The sequence below is a fragment of the Sturnus vulgaris genome, chromosome Z (assembly GCF_052056855.1).
Source record: "Sturnus vulgaris isolate bStuVul1 chromosome Z, bStuVul1.hap1, whole genome shotgun sequence".
NCBI classification, from domain to species: Eukaryota; Metazoa; Chordata; class Aves; order Passeriformes; family Sturnidae; genus Sturnus; species Sturnus vulgaris.
In genome coordinates this window covers 29,591,789-29,613,871 of record NC_142283.1, presented here as the reverse complement: position 1 = coordinate 29,613,871, position 22,083 = coordinate 29,591,789, and the positions used below count along the sequence as shown (strand labels likewise).

The 22,083-nt window shown below is 34.2% G+C and overlaps 1 protein-coding gene across 11 annotated transcripts in view; it reads left to right on the top strand.

Annotated features, from left to right (window-relative positions):
* The window catches only part of ADGRV1 (adhesion G protein-coupled receptor V1), a 270,560-nt gene that overhangs the window by 7,398 nt on the left and 241,079 nt on the right, over nucleotides 1-22,083 (top strand). For all 11 annotated transcript variants that reach the window (XR_015799671.1, XM_088157236.1, XM_088157229.1 and 8 more), the window contains exons 2-11: nucleotides 4,026-4,210; nucleotides 5,001-5,150; nucleotides 6,234-6,329; nucleotides 7,409-7,513; nucleotides 8,847-8,960; nucleotides 11,526-12,091; nucleotides 13,313-13,583; nucleotides 14,392-14,721; nucleotides 17,067-17,243; nucleotides 18,288-18,511. Coding sequence is in view for 10 of the 11 variants with exons in the window: in XM_088157236.1 (XP_088013362.1) it covers nucleotides 4,026-4,210; nucleotides 5,001-5,150; nucleotides 6,234-6,329; nucleotides 7,409-7,513; nucleotides 8,847-8,960; nucleotides 11,526-12,091; nucleotides 13,313-13,583; nucleotides 14,392-14,721; nucleotides 17,067-17,243; nucleotides 18,288-18,511 (2,218 nt within the window). In the remaining variant the exon portion in view is untranslated. The remainder of the gene's footprint in view (nucleotides 1-4,025; nucleotides 4,211-5,000; nucleotides 5,151-6,233; nucleotides 6,330-7,408; nucleotides 7,514-8,846; nucleotides 8,961-11,525; nucleotides 12,092-13,312; nucleotides 13,584-14,391; nucleotides 14,722-17,066; nucleotides 17,244-18,287; nucleotides 18,512-22,083) is intronic.

Here is a 22,083-nt window from a genome sequence, read left to right as displayed (position 1 = left end):
TGTTGGGTAGGAATAGTGCTTCAGCTCATCACTTCTCCTGTAAACAGCAGTGACAGCTATGAGGTACAGAATACTTAATCCCATATTCCATCTGCTACTTTATTTGTGAACTCTCTTTTGCTACTTCTCATTTCCTCTCTGGCATTTTATGCTTATTTAATTTCAGATTTTTAATTTGGATCAGTCCTTCTTGATCTCTCCATGTTTCACTGGGCTATAGATGCCTTCAAAGAAAACGGCCAGGAGATCTCTTCATTCTTAAGGGTGTAATTTATTAAACACAGAAGCTGGTGTAAAAATCTGCAGAAAAGACTATTCATTCTTTATAAGCCTTAAAGTCTTCATCTGAAATTTGTCCCAGAAACTGACTGAGAACAGCAAGCTAATCCTGGTGATTCACCAGTTTCATAAGCCTAACTTGGCTCCCACTGGACAGCTGATTGAAATGGTATTTCTTATATAGTGACAGTATTGTGGAAATTACTGTGTGGAATCAGTATATGATTTGTTCAATTCTATATCTTAGTGGAAAATACAAATGTGCTTCAAAAAGTGCCATAAAATACATACTAAAAGAAAATGTTAGTTAGGGATCATGACTCAGAATTCTGAGTTGGATTTCTTTACTTTTTAATGAAATTATATGGTAGAAGAATGGGATTTTTTTACTTTTAAAAGCCTTTAATACCATTAAAATGTCTAGATTATTATTTTAAAGGTATGGTTTGGTTTTGATGCCAGAAATTTTTGTTATAAATCACATAGAAACATCATCTAGGCCTCAGTACTTAGCATTATTTTAAACTACCATTGATACTGCAAATGATTATTTGAAATGGCTTAAGTCGTGATAACAAAATAGTTAATCCACTGTATGTACTCTAAAGATGTGTGCTGCTCTATTGCTTATAATTGTTATAAAAACATTTGAATGACTTTGGCTCATTAAACTAATTTAATTGGAATAACTCAATATCCTGGATAGAGAGAAATGAATTAAATAATATTTAGCTGAAACAGAGGGGAGTACTTAATCACCAAATACATGGTTTATCAAAATTTAGCAGCGAACAAGGAATAGAGTTTCAGCTTAATTTAAAAAAGCAAGTTACGAATTAGAGTCACCAGTAGTTTAATGAGGTGAAGAAAGTAAGGGAGGATCCTCTTCTAATTCCTGATCTTGCAAAGGCTTCTGTTGAACTTTATGCAATAGTTAATAAAAACCATATTGTATTCTCATATAAATTTATGTAGAAATCTAGTGTACTATGGGCGTTCATTTTTAATCATGTAAAATAATGGGACCTACAGTACGTTTTCAGTTATTGAATAAATTTGTTCTACATTCTCTTAGTCTTGATGTATGGTATTTTTATTGTATTACATTGTATCAATTTTTAAAACCCCACAATTTTAAAAGGTTTTTTTTATATAAAAAGAGTAAAAACTACTTCTGGCAGGCTGTGCAAAGTAAATCCTAGTACAAATAACATAACAAGGAAGGATACACACCAGCTGAATAATTGATGGTATGATTGTGAAACTTCTCTTGTTCCGCAGGAGTAATCCTATAGTTTTAGAATGCTCTCTAGTAGAAGTAATAGAATTCAAGTAATTCTAAACTTCGTAATCTTGCCCTCAAGGATCATGTTTTCAGTATTACTTACTAGAAGCCTGTACCGTGGGAAGGCATTGGCGAAGTCTATGACTAGGTAGCTGAAGCTAAAAGGTCAAATAATTCCTCAGTTTAGTATGGATGATGCCTGCATCTGCAGACAGTGTAACAGTCTGGGAGTTTACAAAAGTTAGACAACTCCTCTATCCAGCTTGAAGGGTTTTTTTGGTTGGGGTTTTTTTTTTTTTTTCTTTTTACCAGAACAGTACCACATAAAACTAGCAAGAAAAAAGAACCTTGGAAGTGTTGATAATTTTAAATCCTAGGGGAGTTATGTATATATATATATTATCTTTGCTTCCTGCTGTAAGTTTTTGCTGAAGTAGAATAACTGAATGGATAGATACGTAAGAATCAAGCATTGTTTCTATCAGTCTGTTACACACTGAATTCCCAGTAAGAGCCATGGATATCCTGAAGGACTGTGTTCCTGATAATAAAAATTTAGAGTAGCATGAAGCTATGCAGCAAAATCATTATTGTATGTCATTTTTTTCAGAAATAATCAGACACTGTCCAAGTGGGTGATGAAAAGAATAGCTGTTTCCATAGAGAAAACAGATAGTTCTGATTTTTTTCAGTAAATTTTTTTTGTTCAGCTGTTCCCTCTGTGATGTTCAATAGATATAGATTAATTTATTGTTACAGATAATTAAAATCAACTAACTTTGTCAACCCACCAGTCTTTGCTTGCAGGTACTCAAAAAACACTGATAGTTTTCTTGACTTCCAATTTATACATAGCTAATAAGCCATGTGTGTGGATCTTTTTTGTACTTTAGCTTGCCTGAAAGCAGTTTATTTCAAGTAGTCACAACATAAAATTATCCTCGCCCAGACAGACTTTGTTGAAAGATGAATCAAAGATTTGAAGTCTTTCTGAAGCTGTGTTAGTTTTAGTGATCTGAAGGCTATCTTATTTTCTGTTCACTCTAGGATTAAAACTATTTGACTGCAAACATAAAACATTCAGAGTATGTGCTGGACCTCGGTTCTGAATCAAATTTGCCAAACATTTTACAAAAATGTGTTTTAATGTACTCATGACATTTGCTGTTTTAGTGATGATGTATGACTAAATAGTAATAACTGCTCCTCTTAAATAAAGAGAGCAAACTGCTTTGCAAACGTGTCTTATCTTAAATGTCATTAATATGCAAATATTAATGTAATGTGTTCACAGTTTATACAACTGTGGTTGACCATATTTGTCTGGGAATTCTAACACTTAGAAGGATAATTTTAAGCAAAGTGAAATTTTATTTATGTATTTAATTGCACAAATACTCTTGTACCTTTTGTACAAGAATTTTAAAAAGTAATAGCGTCAAATAGTGATTACAGATTAAAAGAAGCTTGGTGAGGGAACTAATTCAATTAAAGTTCGATGTTGTAATGCATTATGGTGTTTAGAGCACAAGTTTGTTCTCTTTGTTTTTTCCAAAACTTCTAAGATCCTTATGACAGCAATATGCCCTCTCCCAGCATCCACATTCTAAGTTCTGGTCAGCACTGCATAATATAAGCCTCAGCAGAACAATGTGGCCATTTGAAATTTTTTGTGCCAGACTCTTTTAAAAGTTTATCTTTCACAATATCAACACCTCATGACTTCACTGGTACTTAAAATTGCATTTTACATCAGAAAACTGGACTCAGATGTAAGAGAAATGGAGAATGTAAGAGAAAACCTTGGTTTTAAGTTTACATATCCTAACAGGAAGTATTAGATGTTGTGCGGAAGCAAGTAAAAATCAAAGCATAGCTGTATAAAGATTGCAATGGCGAAGTATTGCAGCTGTTCTCTGGGACAGGAACACATGGGATCATGGGATACAACTCAAGTACATATGCAATTATGTAAGGATATTTCATGGTGAATAAGATGTCAGAAAATGATCTGTGGGATGATCTACAAGTATCCAATCCTTCACCCTTCCTGTAATTTTTTGTGTGTTTTAAAAGACAATCTACAGAGCAAAGAAAATGTAAATTGAACTGTCAACCTCCAAGCCAATTATTGTTGATTGAAAATGAAAATAATTGTGGTAATGCATTTTTTTTTAAAGAAGTTCCTTATTCCTCTACTTGAAGAAGTTGATAAATACTGTCTAGAAAATCACTAAATGAAAATTATGAGAATAGAATTACAAACACATGATATTTACATTATATGACTTGGTTATAGTGCAGACCTCTGCGTGTTTTAATCTCATTTTGAAACTCACAAGATGATCATGGTATGTGAAGAGTTGAAAGAGGTCAACTGGATTGTTAAGGTCAACCACAAAAATGCTTTGTATATTTTAGATTCTCAATTTATTTTTAATATCTTTTTTTTTTTCTATAGGGATGCTCTCTGCTTCTTTACTAGTTTATTTGCTTTCAGCATTACTCATTCATTTCACATCTGGAGAAACAGAAGTGAAGTTCAGTGGACAAACAGAATTTGTAGTCAATGAAACAAGTACAACTGTTATACGTCTTGTAATTGAAAGGACAGGAAAGCCTGCTAACATCACAGCAATTGTGTCGGTAAGAAACCATGGCAGTAATATTCTCAGTAACTGTTCATAACTTTTTAGAGAGCTTTTTGGGACTCAGATACATGGAGAGTTGCGACTGTGACTGATAAGAGAGACAAATGAGACTCACAAAATCCCCGTTGTTTCCTCTTCTCTGAACTTCTAATTTCACTGTTCTGAAAGGAAGAAATATTTTTCACAATGGTTCTTTCAAGCCTTTAACTTCTAGGAAGGATGATTCAGGTGTGACAGCTATGCTGGTTCAGTGGCTTCTCTCCATTTAGTCTCAGTGCCCAACTGTAAACTTAGTCTAGACCCTTTGCTATTTTTACATGACTACCTTTTTAATCTCTCCTCTAATCACCTCACTTACAGTAGAATCAGGGGAATTTTCTTATGTTGACTGAGATGAAAGGAGGGAGTTTCTTATTAGAAGACAATCTTGCTAGCTTTGGTGATCAAATTGTTTATCTAGGTTGAATGCCTAGACTCCTTCCAGTGCTTAGAATGGAAGGCAGAAGGCAGTTGCATCCTAAGGTAAGTTTAATTCATATAGAATATTATGAGTTGTACAGATCTGTGCTTCCTGTACTGGCATTTTCAATAAAAAGCTATTCATATGGTACATTATGCAGAAGAGGAAGTCATAAATGGTTCTGAAGAAAATGTTCTGTTTATTTTATTGGGTTTTTTTTTTCACCTGCTTACTCAGTGTGAGTCTGTTTGAATGAGTCTAGAATAATAATATAGAACATATTGAAGGAAGAAGGAGATGGCATTTGGTTGTGTGTTCATTGCAGATTGATGGAGAAAACACAGGAGACTTTTTTGACACATATGCAGCTGCATTTATACCTGATACAGAAACAAACCGAACAGTATATATATCTGTCTGTGATGATGATCTTCCAGAGGCTGATGAGACATTCATATTTCACTTGACACTACTGGTAAGTCTCAATTTTTCAATGTATCTCTTCCACAGAAAACAGTGATATATAGGTGAATGGTATTTCATAGATTTCAGTGTAGTCCTACTACTTGTGAACAGTAATAGTTAAGAACTAAAATCTGTAGTCCAAGCAGGATGAAGCTTATTGGCCTTCAGAAATTTGCATTTCTACGGATGTCTCTGTGTCATGTTGCTGTGCCTGACACTTGAGCAGGCATTGCATTTAGCTGTGGACATTTGAAGGTATACTAGAGCCCAGAAGAGTTAGATTGTGAAGACTCGGCCTTTGCTTTTCTCCTGCCAAGAATGTTCATGGAAGAGATGGTGGAAGTAGCAGAAAAAGAGGATGACTTCCAGTCCTCTGCAGGGGTTAAATGTGACTCATCTCAACCCAAGCAATTTTATAAGTATTTACCAATAAATTTCTTTATATTGATCTCTTTCACAGGAGTTATGCTACGAGACAGGGGTTCACATTCATATATTTTTAGCTAACAGTTCATGACTAAGTAAGATGTCAATTCAGTAAAAATAAATTTTCTATTTGTTTGCCAGTATTACACGTGTATGGGGATATGTGCAATGAGTATACAAATGCCTATTTTCCCTTCTTTCTTACTCTGACTTGTAAATGTAGCTCAATTTCACAATGCTACAGGGACTTGCTTCTTATAGCTGCTATCTCTGTATATCCTTTAGCTGGTATCCTACTACAATAGCTTCAAAGTTTCATTTTTATCCAAATGTGAGGGAAAAAAGAACAACTTTGGAATTCCTGGAAATGTTAAATGTTTCATTCATGGTTTTATGTTGATATACTGTTAATGATTGTTAAATTATTGTTAATCTTTTACAAAGTTTGTTTCAAGCACTTTACTGTTGACTGTTTACAGTGTATTTCCACAGTAATTAGGAATAATCTTAGTGCATTCTATTGCTTTAAACAACTTTCATTGTGATATATAATAAAAATACTTACTTTTTTTGTAAGCTAATATTAACTCTTAAGAGACAGTAAAACCAAAATGCCTTTTTTCCCCCCATCACTGTACTTAATACCTTATTTTGGTTTTAATTTTAGAAACCATCTGCAAGGATAAAACTTGGCTCACCCAAATCTGTCACTGTAACAATCTTATCAAATGACAATGCCTTTGGAATAATTTCTTTTAACATGGTATGACTTTTTATATTATATGTTTTAGAATATTTTGGAAAACGTAAAGATGAAATTGTCAAAGATGCTGGTTAATTATTTGCCCAAATCCCTTGAAAACCGATTCTGAGTTACAGCTCTGAAAACATCTTAAGATAATTCATACATATGTATGCAAACATACATACAGCTTTAATATTTGTAATACTTTTAGGTTTTGAGATGCTGCTTGGGATCCTCAAACTTGGATGAATATCTATGTTGCTCATCTAAATATAAAGCTTTTAGAAACTGTTTAGTCCAACTGCCCCTCAATATACTATGGAAGAAATGAGGAGTATTACCATAGGAAGGTTAAAGAGGTGGCTTTAATTTTAAGAATATATACCTTTTTCCCATCTTACAGAGCAATTTTATATTTAACTCTCAAGCTGTAAGAGCAGCATCATGATATATGCATGATATAACACCTTCTGGGGGTAAGAGTAGTGTGACTCTGGTGGTATGGAGGATATTTGCAATAGTACAAAGTTTGTGGTAGCAGAAAGAGAAACTATGCTTTATTGCTAGCATTGTGACACTATCGAAGACCTTTTAGAAGACTTTCCTGAAAAAAATCCAATATGAAAGATTTTTAGCACCACAATATTAAACCATGCTGCTCCCTGAAGAGCTGTAAGTCTTTGAAATCCGTCAGCTGTAACAGTTTGATAGACAGAGTCCATTGTCTCGTTATCTAATAAATGAGTTTTAAATGGAGAAAACCTATTTTTAATAGGGTTAGGAACTCCTATAAATATGACTAGTGCTCATATGCCACTGCTTAGTATATCGTAACTGCTCATTTACAAAAAAAACCCCAAACCAACAAAAGCCAAGAAAACCCACTTTACATACCTTATGATAATTTTTTAATCTCAAACCTTTCAAGCTTTTTATTAGTGGAACTAATTGGTTACTAGGAAATGTAGGCCATCAGCAGACTGGTTTGCAGATTGAATTAACTTGTCTGTGGGAGTTTGGTATTTCTATGGTAACAGTTCCTTCTGCTGTGATATTTGATCTGTGCCTGATTGCCTGTCCATTTTCTTCCTCATTAGTCTGCTTTAATCACAGTGAATGAGCCTAGGGGCAGAAATGAATTTCTGCATCTCACTCTAATTAGGGAGAGAGGAACCTACGGGACGGTCGTTGTAACTTTTGAGGTGAGTTTATCAAAAAGGCTTAATACTTTGGTCTTTAGATGAAGCTGTGAAGCCATAATCATAACTTATCGAAGTGTTTATTGAAGTGAAAGGAGTAAATAGCTATATCTACATTTGTTAATTCTGTTTCATAAAATGGAAATATACTGTCTTTCAAGTGGAAAAGATTGCAATTTTCTAACTGCTTAACTTAGGAAAAATAAAGATATATTAAAAAAATTAGTTTTCTCTGTCATTTAGGAAGATATTTGAAGCAGCATTTGTTAGTATTATTAGCAAATTATGTCTATTGAGTGTGCAAGAAATTTCTTGTATATTTTTCAAGATTTATAAACACCTGACTCTTTTGAAGGTGCTTGTGCCACCTTCAAACATGTAAATGTAGAGCACAATATTTTATGAAATTCTCTACCTATAAGACTGCAGTTTGAATCTCCAGACATTTCAACCTTTCAAAATCATTATTTGAATATTTAGGCCATTACTCATATACTTCATATAAATGGGATATACTTACTGCCTTTATTGTGAGAGGGTGGATTTTTTTTTTCCTTGTCTAGTTCTGATTCTATTACCTTCTTTAAATTTACAGGTAATTCTTTTTCATATCAAAAATTCCTTTATCAGCTGTCATGAAAGGTGTAATCTACATGTGTCAAAATCTCAAAAGATTTGTACTGGATTTTATTGTATGCTAAATGCAGCATGTATAGATATTGTTCAGAGATTCTTTATGCTATTTATTGCAGATATGTTTTTTTTTAAATCCAGTATATTTTGCTATCTGCACAATTTATCAGGTTAATTTCAAAATGTAGTTTATATACATATGTTGAAAAAAATTTACCAGATTTTCTAAAACAAAACCCTAACATATTGGCTCTGTAGGTCATACTATTTTTTAGGTTTTAATATTACAATTTCCTTAGTATCACAAGTCAAGGTAGAAAGGTCACAAAATGAGTAATTGCTATTATCTTGTCTTGGAACTGATTAGGAAATATTAGATAATTGAAAGAGAAGGACTATCCTTTCTGTTATTTAAGAGTCACTTATGCATCAGTAGATACCAAAGGATTCTCAAAGGCCTGTATGGAAGTAGTTTTCTTCGTCTTTCTCTAGCAATCAGAGTTTCTTCAGAGTGCCTACTCTGATTTACTCTATCTGTCAAAAAAGAGTAGATTTTCTCAACTAAATATGTGTACATATGATCAGGAGGTGACTGAATAAATAGCAATTTGTTAAGTATTTCACGCACTGTATATTGACTATTGTACTAGATTTTTTATGCATGCTCTATGTATTTCTTATCATAAAAATCAATTATTTGCAGATAGAAGATGGACCAAACTCAGCTGAAGAAGACTTAAGTCCAGCCAGAGGAAATATTACATTTACCCCTGGGAGATCAGTGTTAATTTATAATTTAACTGTGCTTGATGATCAGGTAAAAACAAGCTGACATTTTTGGTTTGGATGTATAAATTTACTGCTGTTCTGGAGGGACTTCGTATATTATGCTATAAAAATTCTTGGTTTAAACAGGGCTACAAGTCCTTCTGCTTCATAAAGTGATATTCAGTTTTGTCTCTGTGGTCTATCATTTTATCTTTTTAATACCTATCTTTTTTTACCTCTGTATTTCTCATTATTCTCATTATTCTCATTATTCTCATGATTCTCATTCTCAAATTAATATTTTTAGTTTCTGAACATACCGTGACTGCTCTGACTAGATCTGTTAGGTGTTGTACAGTAAAAGTATAAATAATCAAGATAGCATTATATTTTTATTCAGATGAAATAGTGAGGTGCTTGTATTGTCAAGGATTATGTTCTTTAACCAGATACAGGTTCAGCTATTAGAGTGACCTTTCTATATTTAACTTTTCTGTGTGAACATGTTACTGAACAACTTGATAAAGAAATTCACTAAGAGAATTACGTAGGGGGAAAAAAGTCTGTGTCAAAAATGGGAAATTTTAATGCAATTCTTTTTCATATTTCTGTTAATTATGGAAAATAGTCTCCCAAGTCTAAACTGATACTGGTATTAAGAGACTTTGCCAAACTGCTGTGTAGAAATATCTCTTTCAGATTAGATGCATTATTTCTGTAACTTATATATGAAAAGAATTCATTAGGTTTGTGAGGAGGATGTGATTTGCTTTTCCTCTGACAGATACTCTTAATGCTCTTTCACTTAAAGTTTGATCTGTATAGCTATGGTGGCCCACTCACTGGAAGTCTTCCACGGCTGTACACAAAAGGTTAATTTTGTGTAAAAATCCTTTACTGGTGATGATGATGATGGAATGCACACACATTCAGTGTTACTCTCAGAACTTAATTTGAGCTGTTAAGATCTGAAGTTAAGAAAAACTGTAACAGCTATTGTTCTGAATTGCAAAGCTTTTTATCTTCAAAAATTAGATGAGTGTAGCTCTGATCTCTACAATAGTACATTTATAGTAATTTTATTGTGTACATTTCCTTTTTTAGTGAGGAACAATGGAACAGTTTGAACAGAAAATGAAAGAGGCAAATCAGGACTGAAAATCTTTTATATTGCTGTCTTTGAAGTCTGGTCAATAATTGGTCAATAATGATGCCAATAAGAATTCAAAAATGTCCTGTTTATATGAAATGTTAAGATGTAAACTATAGCTAAAGTTGTGGATACATTTTGACGTTCTTAAATGTATATTTTAAATGATGCCAGATGGAATATCAGTTAGTCAACTAAATGAAATATAAGTTAGCATTTTTTTATTGAGGTAGATCAACTGTATTGTTCTTCAGTATAGGAAGTTCGTGACTGAGATCTTCTAGATCTCGCACTGACAACAAACCCTCATATCAGTGAATGGCATTATGCATGTTTCAGTGCCATAAGCCAAAGGAACTGAATTAGCATAAGCTATCATGCCCACTCTTCTAGCCCTAGAAAAGGATCTGAGGATGGTCAATAAACAAATTAATGTGAAAGAGAAAGAAATATTGGACAGCAGCAGGATTTTCAGAAATTGAAATTTTGTCCTGAAATTCCTCTCAGAAGCAAATACTACCAGTTTCCAGTAGTTCAGAGTAAGGATGAAATGCAAAGGTTGCAAATAATTTTTAGAGGTTTACTTTTTATCTATTTGTATTAATAAAATAATAATATTTTTCCAGTTCCATAAGTGCAACTTCTCAGGATTTGGGGAATAAAATATAGAATCATAGAATCATATAAAATGTTGAGTTGAAAGGAACCTATTAGGATCATCAAGTCTAACTCCTGGATCTGCACAGGATACCCAGGATTTTGGATCACACCAATTTTTGTCCATATATATATTTATATGGTGATATAAAGCAGAAATCTCATTCTTAATCCTGTAATTCGTGTTTTATAAGCTATTCTTTATTGTCTCCTGCATCAGACATTGGAGAAGAAATAGCTAGAACTAAAATGTAGTTTTAAACACTTGTTTTGTAGAAATACCAACATCTAAATTTTTGCTAAGAACGAGCAAACACTTTCTCTGATCTGTGATGGAAATTTTGTCCGGGTTTTTGGGTGTGTCTGAACAAAGGATTCCAATTGTATAGGGATAGATGGGCCAAGATACATAGGTAACGTATAGAGATAGATCAGAATCAACATCAGAAGAAAGAAAATTCAAATGTAAGTAATGGAGAAGAACACTTGTTTCCAAGTAAAGCTAGCTTTCAAAAATGGCAGTTGGTCTCATACTCTCAAGGTGTAAAGATGAAGATTTTTCTGATTCTTGATTAATTTTTATATGTGTTTTTTGTTTGACTTTCTACCCTCTTTCAGAAGTATGTTATGGGAAATAGAGACATTAAATTTTGAAAAGAGATTTTTAGCAAAAGTTAAGACTATTCTTCTGTTTGTTTTAATATGAAATGAGCTTTCAAGTCAGTATCATTTCATATTTCTCGGTATAAGTTTTCTGCATATATTTGAAATGTGACTTACACATGGTTGCTAATACTATTTTTCCAGGTACCTGAAAATGATGAAATCTTTGTTGTTTGTCTGAAGAGCGTGAAGGGAGGGGCTGAAATCAACAACACAAAAAATTCTGTTTGGATTAATATTAGGAAAAATGACAGTCCCGTGCATTTTGTTCAGCATGCTTATATAGTGCCTGAGGAAGATGAAGTGGTAACAATCCAAGTGGTTCGTGGTAAGGATGTCAGTGGAAAATTAATTGGACCTGATGAAGATGAAGTCTCTGTTAGTTACGCCATCATAACTGGGGATTCAACTGCACATGCACAGCTTAATGTAGACTTCCTAGATCTACAGCCAAATACAACTCTTGTTTTCCCACCTCTAGTTCACGAAATATATTTGAAATTTAAAATCCTTGATGATGCCATACCTGAAATTGCTGAGACTTTTCAGATTATGCTTCTTAAAGACACTTTGCAGGGAGATGCTGTTTTGATTTATCCATCTGTTGTTCATGTCACTATCCAGCCGAATGATAAACCCTATGGAGTGCTGTCAATCCACAGAGTTCTGTTAGCTCAAACTGTTATCGTTGATGAAGACCAAATTTCAAGGTACTACAGATCATAAAATCTAGTATCTAGTCTGTTGAAGAGATTTGTTTGTAATAGTTAAGCATCCTTAGGATATCATTAAAGTAATTATAACATCACTATTAAAATATAATGTAGTAATCACTTAGTGTGTTGTTATTATCAGCTATATCTACAAAGATTTCAAGGAAGTGGAAATGCCTAATTATACAGAAAGTAATTTAATATCAATAAATTATATGTAAATAAGATATAACTATTGAAACACATTATCAGAATAGTGAAAATTCCTTAATCTAAAGGTAGGATCAGTGAAGTTGTGATACTGCTACACACAGATTCAGTGGGAAATAGATTTCTGTCTTACACCTTTGGTGTATATTTGTATTTGCTATCTATAATACCAGTCTCTGATTAAAGGAAAAGAAATGAGTTCAGTATCTCCCATGAAATAGTTACCTTAAACTCAAAACCAATTTCAATATTTGCAGTTTTACAGAGAGATTAAAATCAAAGCTGTCTAAAAATTTTATAGGCAGATGGATACACAATATTGATAATCTCAATAAAAATGTCCACTGCTAATTATTCCTAGTTCATCCCCAAAGGAAAAAATAATGCCTCAAACTATCATACTATGAGAAATTGTGAAAGCATATTTTAAGGTATATAGGGCCCAGCACTTAAGTATTTACCCTTCTTTTTTATACACAGTAAAGAAATAAAAAACCTGCTTTCTAAATGTTCGTAAATTATGACTTCCAGACTTTTTGCTGTAGTTAGGCACTTGTCAGATGCAGGTAACATGACATTTCCATATCATAAATATTAGTAACAATATATTTTTATTACAGAGGCAAACAGTTCATTCAAGATCATTATTTCAATGCTCATGCCTCATAACTGCTCATGAGGTAGAATAGGCAAAAAGTTTTCTGAAATTTGATTTGTATTTCTCAAGACAAATGTAGAACATGCCAAGCTTCTCAGTATCTTTCTTGCTGTAAATCAAGTGAGATCTAACACGTATCTTCAGAGATTTTCCAGAGAGCTCATGACTAAATGCTCAAGTCTTACATATGTGTTATGATTTCACAAACTGTAAACCTTGAGTCACATGTCAGTTGCAAGCAGCTAAGATTTATACTACTTAGGTCAGTGGAAATATTTTAGGGAATTGATAACCATACATGCCAACAGTAATTATGGTTTGTGTATTTTTGTTTTCATTCAAAACCATAGGTTTGAAGGTATCAAAATTGTAAGAAATGGTGGAACACATGGAAATGTTTCTGTTTCCTGGATTATAATCCGAAATAGCAGTGATCCTTCACCTGTGAGTACAGACCTACTTCCAGAGGCAGGGGAGATAGGTTTTGATCAAGGACAGATGCTGGTGACACTTCCTCTGAACATTATTGATGATGATATACCAGAAGAGGCAGAGCCTTATCTTCTGAAACTCCTAGGTCATACAATACAGGGAGGTGCAGAAGTCGGCGACCCATCTGAGGTAAGCTTACTTTTATAATTCTTTTGGAGAAGGTACTAATGAGTAATAAAGACTTTTCCAGTTTTAATAACATTGATTAGTTGATGGATTAGCTGAACAGGTGAAAGGATTTGGTCTTGGGTAAAAATCAAGCAAACTAATCCTTAATAAAATCTTAGTGTATAGAGCCATATCTAAAGTATTTGGCTCAGTATAGTGTACAATGCCAGACGTTTTTACTGAGGTAGCATTCAGTTCAGACTATTCCCAGTGTGCAACAATAGCATTGAATAAATGCTGTCTCAAGTGACTGCCTTCTAACAGAAGACAGGAGAGTTATTGTCACTTGTTCATGTGCTGTTTTAATGATTACTGAAATGTTTTACAGAGTAACAACTTCAAGGGGAAAGGTTGGTGGTTAAGACTGTAACCTCTGAACTATTAAATAAAGGGTGGCTGGAATTGATGACAGTTCTGTGACTCAGTTCCTGCTTTGTCCTTTTCAAAAATAGTTGGAATGAGCGTGGTAAATAAAATGAAATTCTTTACAATCTGAAGCATTTTTAAATTATTCACTTTGGCTGCTGAACCAAAAAAATCAGTTATTCAGAGCTCATTCTGGCACGTGTGATGATGCATAATGGGAGAGTTGCCAGTGTCAGTGTCATGCTTCTTGTGTAAAAAGAATACTTTGGGGCTGTCAATCTGATTTCTTTCCTGATACCAGTTCACTAAGGAGAAAAATGTATGGTGACAGTCAGGAGATGTTTTTGTGAAGGCATGAAACTATGTTATAGAGTAATGCAGCATGCTGTTTTCTGCTTTGCAGCTTCTATTTTACATTCAGGACAGTGATGATGTTTATGGCCTAATAAAATTCCATCCTCTGGAGAATCAGAAGATTGAAAGTAATCCAAAGGGACGCTTTTTATCCTTGAGTTTTTCACGGGAAAGAGGAACAGTTGGAGATGTGCAGTTGGTTTATACTGCAATGTACATTCCAGCTGGAGCTCTGGATCTTGAGAGAGCAAAAGGTGGCATTCTAAATATGTCTAGAAGAAGTACTCTCATCTTTCCAGAAGGAAAAGCACAAACTACTGTAAATATACCTATACGAAATGATGCATTTCTTCAAAATGGAGCTCATTTTGTAATACAGGTATCTCAGCTGTGTTTTGGGGTGGGTTTTTAGCCCATGTAATATAAAGAATATAAAATAGTAGTGGCTCCTTCCCTTTTAATTTAATGATTCCACCTGATAAAAAAAAAAAAAAATAAAAAAATTATTCGTTCTGTAGCCCAGAAAACTTTAATTTAGATAAAGCTTCCACAAATATGCTATAAAGACCTTTATCTGTAATCATTATTTTTTAATTATACCATTAAAAAATACAGTGTTGTAATAGAATTCAGTTATTAATCATGAAATTTAACAAAATTATATCAATGTTGCAGAGGTTAGTTGTTGCAGAGGTTAGTTACGTTTTCAGGTATGACATTCTGTCTACCCCTTGGCTTTCAATTTAATCAAATTAAGGCTCCTACACCACAGAAGTATGACAGATTTTAGAAATTAAAAGCAAGGAAATATAAATTAAAAATAGTCAAACATATGTTTCATTTTTAATTTATGTGCCACTTTGACCAGGGAATTGAAAAGTTCTTCTAGTTTTCCCTGTATGTGCCCTTTTGGTTTTTTCATCCTCTATTTTTTGTTTGTTTGTTTGTTTTGTTTGTTTTTGTTTGGTTGGGTTTTTGGTTTGTTTATTTATTTGTTTTTCTCTATCTGAGTTTGTAAGAAGGGAGATTTTGTCACTGCTCATAAGACTGGATGGAAAAATTCAAAATTATGCTTTTGGAAGAAAGCAGGTTTTCCACAAAAATGTTTAAAGAAAGATTTTTTAAAATTATGTGATGAGGTTTTTTTTCTTCATTTTTCACTGGAGAAAACCAGATTTTCATACTTGTTAGCAAGTTATTGTTCAGGTATGCTGCTGTGGGTAATTCTGGGCATTGTAGTCAGCAATTTTTTGTACTTATTTTATCATCTGCAGTTTAAAACTACTGAATAATCACTGCTTCCTCTGATTAACTATTGACACTGTCTGGGATCATGAGCCCAGGAGCAATCCTGATATATAGACCAGGGGGTGACTTGGCACAACCAAAACTCAAATCTCAAAGTAATTTCTTAGATTTTTTTAGTCTTTTAATTTTAAGTCAGGTGACTTCAAAATTTTCAAATGGAGATGTTGATATGAAACCATCACATAAAATTTGTTCTTTTTTTCTTTAATTTATAGCCTACCAAAGATATTTTAATTACTTTAAAAGATTTCTTCCCACTACCTCCTTACTGGTACATTCTATTAAAAAAAAAAAAAAAAAAAAAAAAAAAAAAAAAGAGAAAAAAAGAGAGAAAAAAAGTATTGCCAGAATCATGTTACTGTTTTAGGTGTACACACATTCTATGTTTATAGCTAGGTAGGGAATATGGTTCTGAAGTATTAGAATAGGTATGTTTTACCATCTTCATGTGATCTGAAAGATCGACAGAAGACTTGAAATATCTAATTCCAAGCTCTTTTCAGGTAATAGATTACAAATAGCATCGCAGTTTGGACCATGGACAAGATGTGTAACACGTACTTCAGTATGCAGACACTTAAACATCCTAATGGGAATTAAAAGAGGGTTGTCATTGGTAGTTCATGCACCAGTGAAATGTTTACAGAAGTATATGCAAATCAGTCATGGAAACATCTGTTATTATGATCCATATAGACAAAAAAAATCTCATAGTGTTATAAAGTGTATTTGAAAGGAATATTAAAACAAGTACTGCCTTCCTTGTTATTTCAGTGGTGCTGGTGGGTTAAGTGAATGGCATTTTCCATTCAAAGATAGAATAAACATTTTTCTATTTCTTCTTAGTATAAATAAACCATCAAAATATGGTAATTTAAAAGGAGACTACAGTTTTGAAATCTTGTACTGATTTTCAATTCTGAATGTAATTCTAACATATTAGTTACTGTAAATAGAGAAGTCTCTATATTTTTTTGAGAGAGGAAAGAAGATTGAATCACTCTTTGGCTTCATGAAAGGGTCTAAATTATTAAGTTTCCAGTGACTTCAGCTGATTTTTATCAATGCATGGCAAAAAACGGAAGTTAGAACAACATCTGCTATGCTTGGCAGATCAATTCATAGATCTAGTAATGAATTGCCCAGTTAAGACAGTGAATTCTCCCTCTACATATATTTAGTTGTGTACATGATTTTTCTGAGACCTATACCATTCTGCTGTGGAAGCTCAATACCATTCACTTCATTGCTTACACAGCTACTTACACATCCTTATAATAGCAATGTTACTGGTAGGAGAAATTTATTCTGGAGGTGTTTTGCTTCTTGCATATGACACATTCCAAGATGTCAGAATAATTCTTTCTTGGTACTCAGGCTTCTTATTTTTCAAGTTTTTCTTACTTTTTCTCACAGCTGGAAAAAGTTGAGCTGCTGAATAGAATTCCTCTTGTGCCACCCGTGAGTCCTAGATTAGGTGAGATTCGAAATATTTCTTTGAGGATTACTCCAGATATTGCAAATGGGGAAATAGGCTTTACTAGCAATCTTCCAATTATTCTTTCTGAGCCAGAAGAATTGCCTGCTACAGTGGTAAGTAAACATTTTTATATTATCCCTTAGTATGGAAAACTTATTTGGAGAAAGCAAATTTTGCTATATGCACTGTAACATTTGAAAATTAATGTGAGAAAAATCCATCCTCTGAGTTTGATCTTATCCCAAATATTCTTGTGCTTTAAAAAACCAAAAGGGCAAAAAATTGCTAGCAAGATTAATGTGTTTGTCATCTGAAAAGAGTGGTGAATTTTGCTTTCTCTGTAAAAATCTAGAACTGGTTAGGTCTTGATGCTCACATGGAGCTAAAGATGCTGCATACAGTTTAATTTCTTGCCCCAGCTGCAAAGGCACTCCTGTAGAGTAGGACTGATTTTGCTCCCAAACTTCATGAAAGTGTCTGTATATTTTATAGTTCACTTACATGTGAATATGTGGTTTGGCTTGCTGGGTCTGTTTTCTAATAAATATGTTTTTTTCTGTTTCTCACTACCCAAAGCATTTTCGAAAGCATTGTTGTCCATATGAATGCTGTAATCTCAGCCAGAGAAACCCTTTATAAAATACCTTTTCTTACATTTTCTCTTTTTCCCCCTTCTTGTTTCAACTGACATCTTCCCTCAAATCCTGAATCAGAGAACGTGCTTTTCATCCTCAGGATAAAACTGTTGATTTCCTTAAGCAGTGTACAGGCTGGAACTATAACAACCAGAGTAAATTAAAGTGGTTACATTTAAAACCTGGGTTGTCTTGATGAGGTGGGCATTGGTTAAGTCAGTCATAGAAGGATTTTTGTGTTTATGAGTGCTAAGTGATTGGTAATATTGAACAGTCTGCCACCCCCACTAAGTATATATAAACATATATGTAAAAGTATATAATGGATAGATGATTAAAAATATAAGATTCAGAATGTATTTTCATTGATATACCATCTTTGATTTCAGATCTTAGACATAGGTATAAGTAAAAAACTCAAGGTGAATATTTTGAGGTTTATATTCAAACAGTAATTTGCAAAGGATTCATTGTTTTTGCATCTAATTTTGCAAGTCACAGCAGACTCAATCTGCTTTACAGGTTCCCATTGCATTGCATCGAGATGGGACTGATGGTCAAGCAACAGTGTTTTGGAGTTTGAGACCCTCTGGTCCTAATCACAAGGCAGTAACACAGGATGATATAAGTCCTTTTAATGGCTCTGTTGTTTTCTTATCTGGACAAAGTGATACTACAATCAACATTACTATTAAAGCTGATGATATACCTGAAATTAATGAAACCGTGTTATTAACTTTGGACAGGTATTGTACCCTAACCTTTATTCATATTATTCACTTTTTCTACTCAATGTATATATAAAAAGTTGGCATGGTATTAATTATGAGATGTTGCCTCCATTGTGTTGGTAAAAGGCGGGAGGAATATTGGGCCCTTGCTTCAGACTGTGTATAAAATCTTCTTTGACTCATGATCAATGTAAGAAATGATGTTGTGCTTATTATCTAGTGACTTGTTTATATTTTGATGAAAATAATGTATGCTACTAAAAATTTTCACTTAGCTTTGATCTTTAGTTATTGATTATAACACTTTTATTTTCAGGAAAATAATGTTTAGTGAGATAATGGAAAAAGCTATAATGAATAGTAACGAAAGCAATACATAACTGTGTTTTTCTCAGAAGAGGTTTATAGTCAGGATATTGTTGCAGAATTAGATACTGCCATCACAACTACTGGCTTCCAAAATAGGCCAGTGTGACTATTATGACGTGCCTCAGCTACAAAGGGACAAAGAATGTTTCTGAAGCACAGTGTTGTGGTCTCCCTTCTGTGTGACATAAGGATTGCAGGATAATTAAGGCTGTGAGAGGCCTCAGGAGATAATATTATCTGCATGTGAACAGTACTCAGAATACTTGAATTATTTCATATCCAGGATCCTTTTTGTTTTACTAGCAGGAGAATCTTGGCTATTTCTTCAGTCCTTATTCAAAAAATTCAGATGTATACATAGTTTAGAAAAATACCCCCTAATAATCTAAGGTATATTTTTTCCATTTATTTTTCTGGAAACATGCTAAGAGAGGTCTGTCAGCTGCAATGTCTGCATTGAACATCTACTACTTACACAGTCCTTACCTTATGCAGAAGTGTCCTTGTTGTATATAGGAAGACTAGCTCATGGGAACTTTTAACACTAGATACTCATGTAGGTTACATACTAGCAAACCAAAAAGCAACTCAAGCTGCTGCTGCTCCTTTTGAGCATTGTTCTATCACACAGGGAAGATGCTTTTCCAGTGCAGGATTGGTCTGCTTCTGTAGAAGCTGGCTGGTGAATGCATCTAGTGCCCAATGAATTATTTCATTCTATCTTGGATACTCACTGTGTTGAAAAGATGGTCCTGTTCAAGACAAAAACAAATGGAGACTATTGGAAGCAGTTCTGTTTTTCTTCCTGTGGATGAAAATGGTTTGCCTGAAAGTTTATTAGAGTCTGTGACACAGACAAAAAAACTAAGATTAGAAATAATGATTGAAGTTGTGTAAAGTGGCAAAAATGATAAAGTGGAAGGATAGGAGAGACAAGTAAGTACATAGAGAAAGTGGACAGCATAAGATTAACTTTTCAATATTGGGCAGCTCTGCAGTGTGCAGAGACAGCTTTCTACCACTTACTCTGACTAGTAATCCCATGCCTTGAAAATTAGGACTAAAAGGGATTGAATTAGCAGCTGAACAAATGGAACTGCTGTTCTACTTTTGTTACGTATAGTGAAAGTAGCAGGCTCTATTGATCATGAAGTGGCTGGTAAAAATTTTGCCAGCTGTAAGCTGCTTTCCCACACTTGGCAAGGTCAGAGAGTGAAGTAAGGAACAGGTAGTCTAGCCAGGAAAAATAAGTAAATAAGGAGCAGATAAAATCTGAACATTTCTCTAGACCTGAATAGTGTCCCTCAAGGCTACACGTGAAATTCGGACACTTTAATGTGAGCAGGAGCCAAGAATGAAATATCTGCAAAGATCATCCTTTCAATACTGGAGATGATTCTTCAAAACAAGGGTGAATGATACTGGCAGGGTGATGCATATAAGCTTTTGGTATTGGCTCCTACATAGTTTGTGTCTTCTAGATGAACAGAAGATTTCAGTTTTCAAGACTGGCAGCCAGCACTTCACAGCAGTAGATGCAACAAAGATGCACTGTGCTGTGGATGTGCTTGCACTGTTTGATAAACTGTAGCATAAGTCAGTAGAAAAACAGAGCATGTACGAACTTTAATGAAACCATAGACATAAAAATATGTTCATAAGCACTCCATTTATTGCAACTAGTAATGGCATGGGTAAAATAATACAATAATTAGTTCTAACAAGGATGTATTATTTACAACTCAGTGATGTTGTTAAGGCAATTTATTTTTAAATGAGCTTTGATTGTACCCATAATTATAAAAAAAAACCTTCCAAGCCATTAAAAATAGTGTTTTCCTTCCTTGCTCTATGGCCACCATCTGTAGCCCTGGATATTAAAAATAATTATGAACGTTGTCCAAAAAATGGAGGCCAATATATATCATGAAGAATATGCTTACCTAGAAGACAGATGAGTCATAAAGAAGCAAGATAATCCTGTACCTGCTGAAGCTTCTTCATATTTTCTTTCTTTAGGACCAGCTTCAGTTTGGATGCCTGCCCATATCTTAATAAGCCCAAATTGAAACTAAACATAAATGAAGCCAGAGGTCTGTAGTGAAATCTAATTGTTGTTTGTAACTTTTGCACAAGAAATTCTGCTATTGGCAGCTGTCATTCTCCCAGTGCAGATACACAGCTATAAATTTGGCAATTGTCACGGCTGAAGGACCAGGACATGGCACATAGATTGTGCTTGTTCTCTTAAATGAATGGAGCTGAGAGTGAAAAACCTCTGGACTTTAGGTTATGGGAGCAGCAATACACAAATTAATTTCTTTTTAGTTTGGGAAAATTAAAATCCAGAAACAGCTGAGTGTTTAAATAGTTTATGTTCAGAATCTTTTGGTCATGACTCCCGTAAATTAGGATGCCAGAAAAGATCCATGTATATATGTATGTATCTAATTTATTTATACGACATATGCTCAGTGAAGCAAAACTGATGCAATGTAATGTGGAAAATGTTATAGTACTAGTGATTTCTGTGATGTGATACAGGCTGAGGTACTTAACACCTTCTTTGCCTCAGTAATTATTATTGCCAATTATTCTCATGGCAACTGGTCCCTTGGATGGGCAAACAAAGTTGAAGAGTCTCCTGAAATCCTGGAGGAAGTAGTGATTGGCAAAGCTATTTAGGTGGTCACAAGTCTACGGGACTGGATAGGATCCATCCTAGGGTAATGAGGGAGCTGTTGTAAGAGGTCTCTAAGCTGCTCTCCATCATTTATCATCAGTGGTGGCTAACTGAGGAGGTCACAGACAATTGGAGGTTGGCCAGTATGATGCTCATTCACAGGAAGGGCTGGAAGGAGGATCTGGGGAACTCAGACCAGTCAGCCTGACCTTGGTGCCTGGCAAGGTTATGGAACAGATCATCTTCAGTGCAGTCATAGGACACCTACAGGATGGCTGGGGTTTCAGACCCAGCCAGCATAGGTTTAGGAGGGGCAGGTCCTGCCTGAACAATCTGATCTCCTTTTATGATCAGATGACATATGAGGGATTGGGGGAAGGCTGTGGATATTCTCACTCTGGACTTCAGCAAAGTTATTGTGTCCCACAGTAAACTCCTGGAAAAGCTGGCAGCCCACGGCTTGGACAGGAGCACTCTTTGCTGGGTTAAGAACTGTCTGGATGGCCAGACCCAGAGAGTGGTGGTGAATGGTGCT